The 15,612-nt window shown below is 51.7% G+C and overlaps 4 protein-coding genes across 4 annotated transcripts; 3 read left to right on the top strand and 1 right to left on the bottom strand.

Annotated features, from left to right (window-relative positions):
* On the bottom strand, nt 1-1,662 carry BDP55DRAFT_560235 (uncharacterized protein; the record flags this gene model as incomplete). The annotated part of the gene is made up of 2 exons (XM_060569970.1): nt 1-1,086; nt 1,171-1,662. The coding sequence occupies 2 exons, from the start codon at nt 1,660-1,662 to the stop codon at nt 1-3; spliced, it is 1,578 nt and encodes a 525-aa protein (XP_060425556.1).
* A 4,861-nt stretch (nt 1,663-6,523) lies between these two features.
* Nucleotides 6,524-8,174, top strand: BDP55DRAFT_560293 (uncharacterized protein; the record flags this gene model as incomplete). Its single annotated transcript, XM_060569977.1, has 2 exons — nt 6,524-7,021; nt 7,983-8,174. Coding segments are annotated over 2 exons (690 nt in total), but the record flags the coding sequence as incomplete, so codon positions are not given.
* A 2,186-nt stretch (nt 8,175-10,360) lies between these two features.
* Nucleotides 10,361-12,474, top strand: BDP55DRAFT_617756 (carboxylesterase; the record flags this gene model as incomplete). Its single annotated transcript, XM_060571286.1, has 2 exons — nt 10,361-10,504; nt 10,565-12,474. The coding sequence occupies exons 1-2, from the start codon at nt 10,390-10,392 to the stop codon at nt 12,472-12,474; spliced, it is 2,025 nt and encodes a 674-aa protein (XP_060425554.1). The 5' UTR covers nt 10,361-10,389.
* A 1,003-nt stretch (nt 12,475-13,477) lies between these two features.
* BDP55DRAFT_635796 (uncharacterized protein) lies at nt 13,478-15,217 on the top strand (the record flags this gene model as incomplete). The annotated part of the gene is made up of 5 exons (XM_060572818.1): nt 13,478-13,963; nt 14,027-14,103; nt 14,171-14,417; nt 14,603-14,645; nt 14,757-15,217. The coding sequence occupies 5 exons, from the start codon at nt 13,478-13,480 to the stop codon at nt 15,215-15,217; spliced, it is 1,314 nt and encodes a 437-aa protein (XP_060425553.1).
* Nucleotides 15,218-15,612: the final 395 nt, after the last annotated feature.

Below are 15,612 nucleotides of genomic sequence, written 5' to 3'. Positions count from 1 at the left end.
CTACTTGTGGTACCTCGCCCCTGACCGGCCCAGCGGTTCAAATGGATTGTTAAGGTGCCGATTCATGTACTGTTTTGCTTCTCGGGCTCTCTCTTCGTACGTTTCCTCGTCTCGAAACAGAGCGTCCCTTACTAGAGAAGACCGACGGAATCGAGTTTCCAGTTGTCGCCTCCGTATGTCGGCCTCTCGCCTATCGGCAGCCAGCTCCTCCTCGCTCACCCGTTGATCTTCAAATCTCATTTCGTCACGGATCGTCAATCTTCTCACATTATCCAAGTCATCTTCGTGTCTTGCACGGACAACCTCTTCCGAATCAACAATGCGGAAGCTAGGCCGCCTGTGTATGACACGGGGCGATAGCGCAACTTGACGACGGCGGCCGAGGGTACTGAATAGCTCAATGTCGTCCAGCTCGTTGTCATAGGCCGTATCTGCCAGCCGTCGGGGCCGGAATACTTCATGCTCTAAGTGGTCGGGTCCGCCAGGCATTATCAATGGTGCTAGCGGAGGTGAATTAGGCAGAAGACCTCGAGGGACATCATCATCGAGGAAGCGATGGTCATGCTTCGTATGGTGGCGGGTTACTTTGATGCTGTAGTGCTCAGGCCGGTCGTGGTATCGACGGCGACTACGGCTATGGCTTCGACTGCGAACGCGACTCCGATGACGACCGCGGCGAGGGCTGTGCCTGCTGGAATCGGAGGACCCGGTGACGGATGTACTCGGCGTCCGGCCTGACTCGCTCCAACTATCGTCCGAGTGCGAGCTTCCAGAGCTTCCCGAACTTCTCGAAGGGATGTTATAAACCTTGGTTTTACCCTTCTCTGTCTTGATGATTTTGACATCGGTTTTCTCTTTGATAGGTTTCGGCAACGGCAACGGAGGCCGGGGCGGCCCCCCCTGTGGAGGGAGATGTCGCTGAAACTCATCATGTTGCCGTCGCATTGCCAACTCATGAAGATGCCGCTGTGCCATCAGTTGCTGAGCATGATGGTACTGTCGCTGCTGTTCCTGCAAACGTTGTTGCTGCTCGATCTCCCGTTCCCTCTCTTTGAGGATGGCCTTTGCATCCTCGCCGAAGCGCGGCTCTCGTTTGAAATACACCGTCATCGATAAGGTCTCCAGGAGGTTCTTCTTCGATTTCCTTTCTTTAACCTTGGTTACCACGACCTTCTTGGACTCTCTCTCAGCCATGTACTGGCGATACTCAATAGAATCCTTGCTGAGCTTCCTGATCTTGGTGCTGATCTGCTGCAGAGTGTAATTGAACCGCCTGTCGAGGTTGTGTGCGTCGAGATTGTTTTGCGCCTTTTCGATCTGACGCTGCTGTGTCCCTGTGAGGTCCAGCTTCTTCTGCATTGCCGTCCTACCCTCGGCGTCAAGGTCACGAATGGTTCGAGTTATGGACGGCTTGGAGAGGTCTTGGACCTCTGTGCGGATGACAATCTCCCAGGTCGATTTGACGGGGTTTCCTTCGTCGTCAATCTCGTTTGGGTCATTGACCTTTTCGAACCGGTATACAACATAATCGGACAAGGCCTCGCGTGCATCGGCATCGGTCATACGCTCGTTGCGAAGATCCGAACGCTGAACGAGCCCCTTGCGCCTTAGCTCTGGTGGGATCATGTCGTTGGGAGGCTGAACTGGCACGGGACGAGGCATCACCATCGGAGCTACCATCGGGGCTACTGGACGTTGAATAGCATGATGAGCTGGCGGTCCCGTGGCGGGAGCTCTGGGTACCGGTGGAGGAGGCGGAGGATGTGGTCCACCTCGCACCGCCCCTGTGGGATGTTTGGGCGCATTGGAGGAAGTGATTTTAATAACGCCTGCTGGAAGGGTAGCCATGATGGCGACGAAGACTGGACTGATGCTAGGGCACGGAGTCTATCCTCGAGGGGGGCCGGGGGCGGGTAAGGCACGTCTTATATGGGTACTCTGTAACCGACGTCCCAAGAAGCTAACTTGCAATGAGATAGGAGGGAGACAAGTATGCAGAATTGGATGTCGTGCCGTGAGAAGTCGAGGGGATTGTGACTGTCTCGACTTGGGCAAAGTGAGGCGAGCGCGGTCTTTGTGGAAGGGTGTATGAGACAAAACGAAACACAGAAGGGTGTGTTGGGTACTTGTGCTATTGATATGCCGTGGGTCTGTCTTGATCTTTGTTCCTGGATGCAGGATGCAGGTCTGGGCTCCACGAGAAGAACAGACTGGCCAACAACAACAACTTTGGCCACGGTAGCACGTATCTCAACTGGTCTTTTTCCGATGATACGAGCCTTATACCTGGAGGATCGAGGTCAGTTACCCGTTTTCTTACGTCCGATGAGGGGAAAGGAGAAGATAGGAGAGAAGCGTGGGAAATAGTAACCGTAAGAGGAGGGGGCGGGCGTTGCGAGCTTTCAAGCCAGGAAGCTGACTTTCACCGCCAGGAATATGCAATTGTCAACCATACGCGCAACCTATCACTCAACCCAGCAAGCCACCTTCTCATACGATACTTCGTTGCTCTCGAGGCATCCATTTGCATCATCCCTGTCGGTTCGGTGAAGTGGTGGGCACCGCCCAGTCAAGCGCCACGTTACTCACCTTTGGATTGGCAGCCTGGTCGTCAAACGGCAATTACTTCAATTGTGATACTTGAGACGCTTTCCTCCCTCACCAGAGCTGAAGACTTTGCTTTGGTTGCTGGATGAATTCGGAAAAAACGAAACAAAGGCTGAATTACTACCCAGAGTCCAACGAGCCCCGGCGACTATAAAACCTACATTTTCAATATGCCTGAGTTCCTTGCCAGAGCTATACTGGAATCAGAAGCTGTCACCGTGTCTTGGCGTACCTGGGCTTCCACAATACACACCGAGGACTGCTTATGTACCGTCTCTGTCGGAGCCCATTACCCTGCAAGAGACAATTTTTGTCTCGCGCGGACGGACTTGACGGGCGGGAGGGAGGGTCGACCCGGAAGGCGAACATTGCGAACAGAGAAATGGTCCGCGCCGCACGAAACAAGGCAACCATCTGGCTGAATACCTGTTAACCTCGATTCCCTCACCGAAGACGTGCCGCTTTTTTCTTTAGGTGGGTGGAGGATGCACATTACGGAGTGTGTCCAGCTATGTGGCTTGATCGGCAAATCAACGCAGGCTCACGGTCAACACTACCCAGGACCGGCTCAATCGGGTATAGGATTCTTACACTTCTGGGTGCCATCATTTACCCCAATCAACGACCATAACAACCCCTCTAAACGACTCCCATTGGTGAGAGGTGCATCAAATGACTCCGATAAGGGACATCCAGCAGCGACCTGCAGAACTATGTTACACGGCAGAAGCCCTAGGTGCTTGACCAATCAAGCTGACACGACACGAAGGAATGGGCCAAGATTTCAAGCTTTCTGTCGGTCATAGGATGCGAATTCTAGATGCCAACGATCGAGACATGCGTACGTCGACATGTAGGAAACAAGAGACTACTCTGAGTCCGTAACAACCGAGACATTAAGGCTGTTCATCGACAAGTGTGTTGCAGTCGGTGCTGCCCTCGGCTTCGTATCAAAGGTAGGAACGGAAGGGCGCCTCTCATCTAGGTAGGCTACGGTCTGGACCATGCGAGCTCTACTTCGTTCTTCGGAGTTGGTCTGGTCGGTGGTTCATCTGACACTTCGACAAGACTTTTCTAAATTGAGCATCTTACGCGGCCGGTCTCCTGACACGAGGCCTTCCCAAAAGCCACCTTTCGCTTGCGCCTTTCGCTTGCGCCTTTCTCTCCTGCGTTCACATCGTTCCCATGGCCCTATACCATTTCAGAGTACTCATCTGGTGTGCAGGGGCGAAGAAGAGTGAGACAATAATGCCAACTGGTCTCAGTTGTCATCGCAGAGCCGCACCTTAACTGACGTGACTGATAACTGCTCTGGTCGATTACATCCTTTACAAGCACCACCCATGCAACACTGAAGGGTTTCTACTACCTTTCCAAACTTTCTCAAGTCTTCCGATCTTTCAAAGACAGGGGAGGCCTGTCTAAGCCGTCTGTCAGTCAAGGCAGATGGTATTCAAACGTCGCGGATGATAATCAAAGGCCTAGACCAGGGCTGTCAGTTGCGTTGCTACACAACTTCCACCGCGCTGGCACGAACTCGCACTTCCTGACGACACAGAATTATTGGCCTTTGTCGGTTTCGATGGGCGTAGTCCCAACGTTCTACTCATCAGCACCGCACGTCGAGAAGCCCGGAACCCACAGCGACTGAAATCGTCTTTGTGCAGGGCCTTTGCGCGATGTTGGACACGCAGGATTTTACATCAGAGGTAACACAAGAAAATCTCCTCACGTACCCTGGATTGCGTCCTCGCCATAGTCGTTGCAGAGATGCCTAATCCCACAGGGACCTCCTTGCCCTCCTCATGTACAACGCGTACAATCGAGCGATCTGGCGGGTTTCCGTCAAACTGCGGGTCTTTCCTTTGTCCTACCAAGCCTGAGAGCTGTGCTCCGTGTCACCAACGATGCCTGACTCCTGGGTCTCACCATTTACAATGCAGCCGTCATCTGTATATATGCCCAACGGCGGTCGAGGGAGGACAAGAGCTGTCACTTCGCCGACTCCTTAAATTCTCAACTGATCGCCGTGTCAGTGCATTCAAGAAGTTTCGACAAAGTGGGACTATCCTTGAATGTTGAGTGTTTGGTGTAACCTGTACAAAGCACCTGGCTTGAAGAGGAATTAGTCGGGGATGCTGATAATCCCAGCAGGCAGAAGAGCCCTTGGCTTCCACACAACAACAACAACAACAACAACAACAACAACAACAACAAGACGCCACCCCTCATTCACATGTACCAGCCTGCGCCCGGTTACAACGCCAAGGGTGTAGATAGTTGCAGAGTTCACAGCTTTCCCCAAAAGTTCTTGCCTATTCTTAATAAGGCTAGCGAAAGTGCGGTTGCCTCGTCCTCTTTGGCTGACGCGACGGACTGGCTTTTTGCATATTGTACAGCACTTTGGCTGGTCATCTACGGCGGTCAGCCTTCATTCTCCGACTCCTTATTGGCAAGCCATCGACAGCCTACATAATATGATCGGAGATGGTTGGCTCAACAGTAGCACGACGTCAAGGCAATGACCTCTCTAAAGAATTATCCAGCAAGGCAGCAGTGAGGTAACGATGCTCCGAGAATACATATCCGGTATGACGCTAGAAGTTGAACACTCAGAAGGCGCCCTCTTGGCGAATAGAACCTTGAGACAGCGGCTCTACCCGAGGACACCACACTTATCTCAACTTGCGCCACTTATCCAGCCGGGCAAGTCCGATTTCCAGACGTAAGTGCCTTTCCAGGGGTGTGCTTACGGCCTGGATGCCTGGCTCAGCCTGCGGTGCGAGATGGTGGCCCTTTCTCGTGCTCCGCTAGGGAACACACACATTTCGTGCCACCACTCACCCGGTACCTACCTGTCCAGATTCAACATCAGGAAAAAGTTTGTAGAGACAATACTCGTGTCTACGGAGGTAGTGGTATTCTTCGTCTTTGATCGGTGGCCAGCTTGGTTACCTCATGATTGTAGGACGGTTCTATCGCCCATCCACCTCGATGTTCTAAGGAAGAGAAGTCTATCAATACGAGGAAGTCCAGTCACGTTATGTCTGAAAGAATGAATTGACTTATGGATTTTCAAGCCATAAATTTGGATTCTGGGGGATTGATCTGATTTGTAGCGTAATCGAGTTTCTCATAGATCGCACCAAGTCGCCTAGCTAAGTACCTAAGGTAGGGAATAGGAGATCCTCCAACGCGCACCCACAGCTCAGTATTCGAGGGCATGACTGAGTGTATGTTGGCTAATTCATACAGGAATTAATTCATACAGCCGCTTTAAGATTATGCCTATGTAGAACGTTGACCCAGATAAGTTGTTGTATGGGTAACAAACATTCAAGCGGTACAGTACATGACTGATGCTTCACACTTTGTTGGATATCATCTCGAGTACCAGCTATTGAGAGAGTCAAAATACCATCGCTAATTGTTTTCCAAACATACTCAGTTATCAATGGTACAACACATTGGACCATTTGCAGACAAAGTTCCGGCGGGATATTTTTGTTTGCTTTTGCTCAATGCGCTGGAGGCACCTTTCCCCTCGACCCTCTCCTACCCTCTTTCCACTTAAATTCGTGATAGTATTCACCATCTGGACTCACGCACCGCCCTCGCCTAAGCGTGTATTCAATGAGAGATTCACATCAAAAAGACGAAGAACTCCCTTACCCTCTCTTGGAGATTCTTTTTCTTACAGACAAACAAACCCTCACGAAAGTCTCATCCACAATTAACAATAAACAATCCCTAACCCCCTTCTATACCTCACATCACAACATCCTGCACTGATTTCAATCCTTCACTCAGAATCACCGCCAAAATGAAGAGCATCACCATCATCACCTCCTTCTCCTCCATCTTGGGCGCGATTGTCACCTCTGCTGCTCCTGCTGAGCAGCCGGTCAAGGCCGACATGGCCACGATCTGCGAGATTACCGAGGCTCCCTTTGCGAACGCTATCTGTCATCCCTTCACAGCCTCCGATGGCACTATTCTTGCCGTCTTCACCCTCGATCCCGCCAAGGCCAATGAGGGCAACTTCGACGGCATGAAGACTGCTGCTAACTCTGGAGCCACTACCTGGGTTCCCAACAAGAAAGCCGGCAACGAGGACTTCTGCAACAACGTCAATGGTCTTCACTCTGGCCACATCAACCCCTACATGCCCCTCGTCTCTGACTGCCTCGCCATCAAGGACTGGGCTGCCTCCAACGCTGGCCACTGGGCCGTCTCCAAGGCTGACTTGGACAAGCACCGCTGGGTTGCCCTCTCTGTCGCTGGCACCTGCGCCTTTGTCGTCGGCGCCACCAAGGAGAACCGCCCCGAGGCTGGTATCAAAATCGGCAACCAGGATGTCACCGAGATCATCCAGCATGCTATTTACAAGCATAGAATGATGGACCAGGTCGAGGTTGCTGGTCGCTCTTCTTGCATCGCCTCGGGTAGCAAGGTCGCTGCCGACTGGTACATCGCCAACCCCGACATGATCAAGTGGGACAACTGAAGAATGAGCATACCTTTCACTATGGATTTGGCTCTTGAGAAAAAACATCGTTACGGGGCCGATATGGATTCACAAAGGACGGGATGCAGGAAAGGATAGTTAGTGACCGCACCTTGGGGTTCTTTGAGGTCACATTGGAAGGAGGATACTCTAGTTGGCCATCAACAACAGTCTCAATACACAGGCTTCACTACGCACGAAACGACTGAATAAAATACTCGACACCATGGCCATGCTTGGCACTTTGGAAAATAGGGGATTAAGAAACCTGACTTCCGCAAGACATCTCTCACCTCAATCCATATTCCGTGTCACACAGCACATTGAGGGGGCGTTCCTTCACATCTGAGCTGTCTATGTGAATACTATACTTCCAGGCCACTTCACCAGATGACCATCGTACCTCAGGGAGTATCCTGTTTCTTTCTCCCTTCACCTCGTGCTGCTCTTGCTCCAACGCGCTTTCCTCCTCGTTACTGGCGTTTCTGTACATCACAATCGCACCTTCTCCCTTTGTTTTCCCTTCCTTTCTCTACTACCGAGCAAGCAAACACACAAAATTAAAGGCACTCTATTTATCAGCCTTCCAATACCTCGAGGTAATTACCTACGCAAAGGCCATACCACCCGAGGCCTCCTTGCATCTATTTTCTTCACCTCTACCTACCCGTGATTGTCAAACACCACACTTACCAAACTCAGAACCAGATACATCCCTACACTTTCTTTACTGCAAGAGACAGTTTTCGTCTGTATCATCAATCAGGACTTCCAGAAAATAATCCTCAAGATGGCTGTCATGAGCCGTCTCCTCGTTACCGCTGTGGTGGCGCTTGCCGTGGCTGTCGCCGCCAATATGGTTGCTCAGGGCCCTGGAATCATCCGCGATCCTGCCTGTGGTTCTCTCTGCGCCTTCACCGAGCCCCCTTGTCCCAAAGCTGTCTGCCACGAGGTCCTTCTCGACAACGGCAAGTTCAAGGCTATCTTCACCCTCCCGAAGGTCGGCAAGAACGACTTTTCGAGCGTCGAGGGTGTGATCTCCCCAGGTGTGGAGGTCAAACAAACCAACAAGAGTGTCGACAACATCGTCAAGGGTGACATCAACGCCGAAGATACTCTCCTCGCCAGAGACACTTGCATTCCCATCATCAATCACCTCAAGACCTCTTCCTTCTCCAAGCGTCACATTTTCGAGGGAAGCGAGAGGTCTGAGAAGGTCTGTGAGGAGCGGGGCCTTACCTGTTACGACCGCAACCAGAAGGCCTTGACCGAGGACTGCAATGAGATCTACAAGCACATGTTCAAGATAGAAGGCACCTGGACCTTCTCTAACCTTGATCTCCGTGGCACCAATTGGGTTGAATTCATGCGCATAGGCACTTGCCTCGTTGCCGTCGGCTCTGAATTCGCCAATCTTCGAGGTTCCCCGATCAACGGCAAGAGCTCCAGAATTGGCAACCTCGACATGTACAGCATCCTCGCTCAGAGCTTCGATCACTGCGGCAAGGACGGTAGCATGGAAGTCAGAGGCAGTATCGGCTGCAAGGAGTTTGGACTCAACTTCTGGATCGTCGCAACGGACATGTACGACTGTTGCAAGCCCGATCCGCCTCTGGAGCACAATCAGATGTCTACAGTCACTATCAACATCTGAAAGGACGTAGAAGACTCCTAGGAAATACTCAGGACATACTAAGGAAACTTGGGAAACTTAGGGTTAGCTTTGGTCAAACCTCACCAACCTCAGCAATATTGAGGAGAGAAGTTTCCCTGTGTGGTTGGAGCCCCCTGCATAGCTACCTGCAGTCAGAGAAATTAGGAATCGCGGTTCATCCGACACATTCTCTGTTTGTCTCGTTGTGACATGTGTTAGATGTCAAGAAGGGTTGACGTTGTTCCATGCTGAGCGTCATTCTCTCCATAACCTTCGTGAGTCAGGCACCGTTTGACCTACCCCTCCAACCTCGTCGGGACAGGATCCTCTTCAGGACATAGAGTTTACCTCAAAAAGGACGACTCCGTGAATGTGCACGATGCACGCATCAGACGGTGAACATGACGGACGGTCTCCGTCGTTTCGCCGTCCTTCTTGGCGCCTGGCCACTACCGCAGCAAGGAAAGTGTAAAGAGAGACATGGAACGATGGAACGATCAAACGATGCTGCATGGAAACAATAGAGGTCAGATTGATCCATGTCCACTCCCGACGCCATTGTCGTTCATCTCACCAGCTGCCTTCTCACCTTGGCCAGACCCTCGCATCTTCATGCCCTCGCTCTTGGACGCTGAGATTATGTTCCATCAATCCACCCCGCACCGATCCGAGTTCGTAGATCATACTCGAGAATGCAACAGCAACGGCTACGAATACGACGTTTTGCCAAAATTCCGGACATTCGGCAATCGAATGGCACCCAAAACCTGTCCTACAAGCTCCAACGACATCCACACCATCAAGTCCCTAGTTGAGTGAGGGTTGCAGTGTCAAACAAGAATCTATCGGCCCGTTGGAGTAGTTAGAAATCGAAGTTGCACCATACACGATGATCCCACGTCGTTTGTGTGTGTGTGTGTGTGGTTCTCGTGGGGCAGGCGAATGAGCACGGCGCGCGCGAGCGCGCGAGACTTGAGTTTTGAAACCTGAGCAACCATTCCGCCAGCTTGCTCCTGGCTCGGACCAAAAGCATCGGCCTCCGCGCGATCTCATGCGTACAGCCTAAAACTCGTAGAGTGACCGCGTCCATCATGCTTCCCTGCTCGGGGTCTCTCTCGTCTGCCATTCCAGCCCTGCGGTCTTCCTGGTAGCAGAATCACTCTAACACGGATAGGCTGATCCCAAAGCTTCGATCGACTCTGGTGCCTGAGCTCTCTTCCCAGGGCCCCGCGGCGAGGGCGGAGGAGGGCCAAGTGTGTCGTTCTGGGTTGTGAGGGAGAGCAAGACTTGGGCACCTAGTCGGACCGTGCCGACTCTTCCTTTCCCGCTCGCCTTGTTGCTTGGGAAATCCTTGGCCTGCTTCTGCCCTGTTCACAGCTCGGCGCAATGGACAGTCCGGTTGGGTTAAGTTGAGCGGATGTCCCTGAATCTTTTTATCTTGATGGGATTGCCACCACTTGTCCTTGTTGTGAATCCAGGTCAACATTGCTCGGAAGGAAGAAGCAGGCAGTTCTACCATCCATTCCTTTGGTTTTGGTTGTTGATTTTCCTCCATGTTTGTATATATGGGTTACGGTATTCCTCTCGGCGAACTGTCATCTCAGTCTCGGTGTAAGACGTCATGCCCGCGAGAGCGCTCGCTCTGGTCGCCTTACTAGCTGCAGCTGTTTCGTGCGCACCGTCGACCCAGAACCTCAGGACCGACATAACCATTATTCGAGACAATGATCTCCTGGGTGAGCCGCAATCAGGATTACATACCCCGAAATCCTTGACTGACAATGGAAACCTTCTAGACTCGAAAAGCCCAGCAGCCAATGCAAGCGCTCTCTTCCTCCGGGCCCGGGTGCCCTTGAGAGAGGCCAAGTCCATGTGCAGCGATCTAGGCGAGCAGCTATGGGAAGCAGATTCGAACCACACTCAGAGGGTACTGGACATTCTCGACTATCAAGAGCCGGATGTTGATTTGTCGGCAATCTGGGTTATGCCAAAGAACGGCGATGATCCCCAAACCATCAACCTCAAAGGCGAGGTCTCTTCTGCCGGCACATCCGACACGAATACCGTTCTGTGCTCGCAGACAGCGCCATATTCCAACGGTATAGCTCAGGATAGCAGTCCGAGGTGGCAGACGGTGGTCTACTCCAATAGAGAAGCAGTCCTTGGCTTCCGCGATAGGAACAGCTTCCGCTTCCACGGTATGCGTTACGCTACCAAGACGAAGCGTTTCGCGTACCCGAAGATGTATCGAGGCTCTGGCGGAAATGCTACCGCACTCGAATTCGGCTCCCCTTGTTATCAAGGATTCGGCGGCGCAGAAGACTGCCTTTACCTGAATGTTTACACGCCGTATCTACCTCGTAACAGACGGATTGACAGCGGGCTCCGGCCGGTCATGTTCTGGATCCACGGCGGAGCTTTGACGAGTGGCTTTGGCAGTGATCCCTTGTTCGACGGGGGAAACCTGGCGTCTCGTGGCGATGTGGTTGTCGTGACTATCAACTACCGGTTGGGATCTCTGGGCTACTTGGCCATTGACGATGGCGAGACAAATGGCAACTTTGGTCTCGCCGACCAGATCCTGGCGTTGGACTGGGTCCGACAACACATCAGAGACTTTGGCGGGGACCCAAGTAAGATCACAATCTTTGGCCAGTCCGCCGGAGCTGCCTCCGTCCGCGCGATGATGGCGTCTCCGAAGGCGGCTGGGAAGTTTGCGGGCGCAATCCCGCTCAGCAATCTCGGGGGCTTGGCATACGGGACGTCATACTCCAAGTACTTCTCCATCGAGGAACAGCTAGACCTCGTGGGTAATGCCATCCTCGGCACCACGAACTGCACCAACGCAACGTCGCAGCTCGACTGTCTCCGAGACGCGCCGCTTGGAAGTCTCGGGCCGGGAGCGCGGTATCTCGTCAACGACGGCGTCTACCTGACAACAGATGAGTTGCCTCTCAGGGGCGACACCCTGAACGTCAACGTGATGATGGGCATCACCTCCGAAGATGGCTTGCCGTTCCTGATTTTCCCGCGCAATGGAACAGTCCTCAACGATACCCAGTGGCTCACATCCCAAGGTCTCCCGGCTCCACCACAGCGTCTCTTCCCTCCGACAGACGTCAGAAACCAGACGCGAGCGGCGTTCGGGGTGGGCGCCAGATTGGCGACAGATGCAATGTTCCGCTGCGTCGATCAAGCTACGGCGTACGCAGGCTTGGAGAACGGTGTCCTCGGATCCAAAGTGTACTACTATGAGTTTGAGCGGACGTACCAGACACCCGAGTGGCCGCGACTTGACATCTGTGAGGCACCTAAGTCAAAGGCACACCCCAACGGAGATCCTGAGTCGCCCGCCAATAACCTCCGATGCCATTCGGGCGAGTTGCTCCCGCTATTTGGCAATCTCGTGCGTCAAGGAAACCCGTTCCGAGACGAGTATGATTTGCCGTGGATGCAATATCTCGTCGACACATTCACCTCATTTGCAAGGACTTATGATCCTAATCCGGATAAGGCCCTCCTCAAAGCCAGAGGGTTCGAAAGTACATTGAGGGCATTAGAAAAGTCCGGGCCCTGGGAGCCGTCTGTAAAAGGCGACATGAAGATGAGGGCCATCGATTGGCCCGTGAAAGACAACATGATGAAAGGATTCAAGGATGTCGAGCAGTGCGCGTGGCTCAAGTTGCCGCTCGACTTTTACGTTTGAGTAAATAATTTCCAGTGGTTGAAGATGGATAGATGCACATACAAGCATCCAAACCTACATAATTAGATATTCAGTACATGGCAGCGCGTAGATGGGTTCTATACAGCCCCTCATAATTGCATACTTTCTTAGACACAAACTGGAAAAGACAACCTCACTTTTTTCAACATTCCAAGTCAGTAGCCAACGCTGCAGCTCACTGCTGTGGGCAATGGTAGGGTCGGAAATGTAGTCAATCGTCTTCGCAGTCAGGAAGGCTGTGGCGAAGCTATCTGCGACGAGGTTCTATTGGGCCACGACTGTACCTACGGTCGCGTGTTGGGTCTGGGAGGGGTGAACCTGCATGGCAACCTCGTCTCGTTGTTTTCGCTTGCTCGGCGGTAGAATAACGAGATGCCTCATCCGCTTCTCAAGTCTCATGTGGACGTTCTCTCATTTTCGCATGTCTCTTGGTGTTAGTTGCGGCCCCCCGCGCCTAGTACATTGTTCTCATCCTCGATGGAGGCAGCTATCGGAGTGATTGGGCTTTCGTTATAGCTCATCGACTCTGCCACCAAAGTGAAGAGAGTCGTCACAACTCACCGGTCTGCTTCAGCGGAGATCAACCGGCTGGTGCTTAAAATCGAAAGGGTTGAGGTAATATACGGTGCGATCAAGGACAGTCTCGAGGGAAACGCACCCTCAGGGCAGTGCTCTGATCTGATCAAGACATGGGGCGTCTGTGTTCTCAAAAGTATCCAGTCGGCGCTCGCCAAGATTCATGCCATCATCACGAGGCTGGAAAGAAAAGGTAGAAAGAGACGTCCCTTCAACACCGTGGGATTCACATTTCCGGAATGAAAAGATGATATATCCCGGCTGAGCAAGTGGCTGGACGATGATCAGAATTACCTGCAGCATATGATGACTGCAGAGATCCTGTGCGCCTTCCGAGTTATACTCCTGAAAGTCCCACGCTGACTCTAGAAATAGCTCCAGATGTAACATTGTCCAGCATTTGACCATGAACCACAAGAGCGAAGCATCTGAGTTGTTGAACCCGAACTATACGCACATGCAGCCTGCTCTACAGAAAAATCGCAATGGCGACCCGTATTCCGAGCCAAGACATACTACAATGACGAAAATGAGCGATCAGAAAATGGTCAAAGCATTCGGCTTTCGATTTCAGAACCAAACCAGGACAGTACTCAAGAACTCTCACTCTCATAGTACACAGGAGGTGTCCAATACGAGCGAGATCGAGACTTACACTTTCGGACACAGCAGCTTTTCCTACAGGATAGAACTGCATTGGTCCATGAGCACGTTGAGTCCTATGGTCTATGCCCTCGCTGTCCGCCATGCGCTACCTGCAGATAAAGACATAAAGCTAGTGGATAAGATGTTGAGAATTATGTCCTATGGAGACTTGCCAGCACTGCAAGACTTACTGTCCACCAGAACAATCACCCTAGGCATCATGCTTGGGGATAGGACGCTCTTTGAGGTAATATCTAACGTTCAGTACTCAATGGAAAATCTGAGAGGGCTAACTATTTGTCGACCACAGTCGGCAGCCGTTTGCAGCCAGCCGTCTCTTTGCCGCTTCCTCGCCCAACAAAATCTTGAGTTATGCCTAGATGAGAAGTAAGGACGTAGATTACAAGGTATCCTTTTAAAGTATGCGGGCTAACAGAACGGCTAGCATCTCCAGGCCGGATCACTGGGCCGGGTTGATGGTTGATACATCTTCTAATAACCGGCGCCGTCTTTTTGAAACGGATGAAATTGTCCAACTTACACAAGTACCCAGGCTTATGAGATTTAGGCCACTGGCCAGCTGCATTTATGATCTAGAGTCTCTGGTTGTCTTCTACAATCGGTGCAGAGTGCCGGCCCTGGATGAAATGGAGAAAAATGCTTTCCTCAATGCTGTCTGGGACATGGCAGTTTACCTTTTGGTAATGCAGGCCCACCAAGATCCTTTTTGCTTTCGAGAAGATCGGCGAACAAAAGATTGAACTCGCCTTTTTGTCGAGTTGATTAACGAAGGTGTGGATATTCACAGGATCTGCAACATCTAGAACTACTATGCATTTAACCGCAATCAAAGGCATGAAACTGTGCTTTGCTTGATTATTCGCAGCTCGCCCTGCCACTACGTAGTCGACGCTGCCCTTTCCCACTGGGTAAGGAACTTGCTGGCAGCTCGGGTTGATGTTGCCAGGTATCTCCAACGCGAAGAACCCGGTTTCCAGCAATACGTCGATTGGACACACCCTCTTAACAACCTACAATAGCAGTCACAACAAAGATTGCTGGGTTTGACGTCCCTGTACCGCGCCGATATGTCGACCCACACAGCAGAGCATACGAAGTCAGAAACGAGTTCAAAAAATTTGGCCCGCTTCTCAAAGGCGACGTTTGGCTCGAGCAATCAAGCTTCGTGCTAAATATAGAAAACGCGCATGGTCAGCAGCACGTTGCGATGAAATTTTGCCAAGTCTTTGAAGAAAACGACGAGGAATGGCCATTTGTTCTCAACTTTATACGCGATTATGATGCAGCCGGGCGACACCCTTTTAATTGGAACAATCGAGGGCCCCCAGGCGATCCTTCTGCAGGTTTCCTATACGCCAGGGAATTCATGCAGGAGAGGTTCAACAGAAAGCAGATGAAAAAGCTCTATCGATCTGGATATCTCAAGAGGGAAAACCGGCCGTTGAAGATACCAGAAGCTTGGCCAGATTCCGATTGGTAGTCTCAAATGGCGATCACGAACCTACAAGCCCTCTACAGACAATTTCTATCATTCTCTTCAGCAGTGCATTCGCTAAAGGAAAATAATCACACATCTACGATGCCAGTAAATGTACTGCCTACCTTTCTTAACCTAAAATTCATATCATCTGGGGCCTATGAGGGGTGGCCGACGTCCTTTAGAACTCATGCGGCTTTGGGGGGTCTCATGGCTGCCTACTACGAGGGGAGTGAAATTAACTTCATAACCAGCTAAAGTGACAGGCTTAGAAGTTATTCTTACGAGACAGCTTTTCTCAAAGTCCTAATACATGTCTACGTTGATCTTTGCATAATTAAAAGCTAGCCTTCGAGGTTCAGCAGCCGGACGGATCTCAGCTCATATATGTTCTCTTC

Source organism: Colletotrichum godetiae, assembly GCF_030913485.1.
Source record: "Colletotrichum godetiae strain CBS 193.32 chromosome Unknown BDP55scaffold_46, whole genome shotgun sequence".
In the NCBI taxonomy this organism is placed as follows: domain Eukaryota; kingdom Fungi; phylum Ascomycota; class Sordariomycetes; order Glomerellales; family Glomerellaceae; genus Colletotrichum; species Colletotrichum godetiae.
This window is presented reverse-complemented; position numbering and strand designations above follow the sequence as displayed.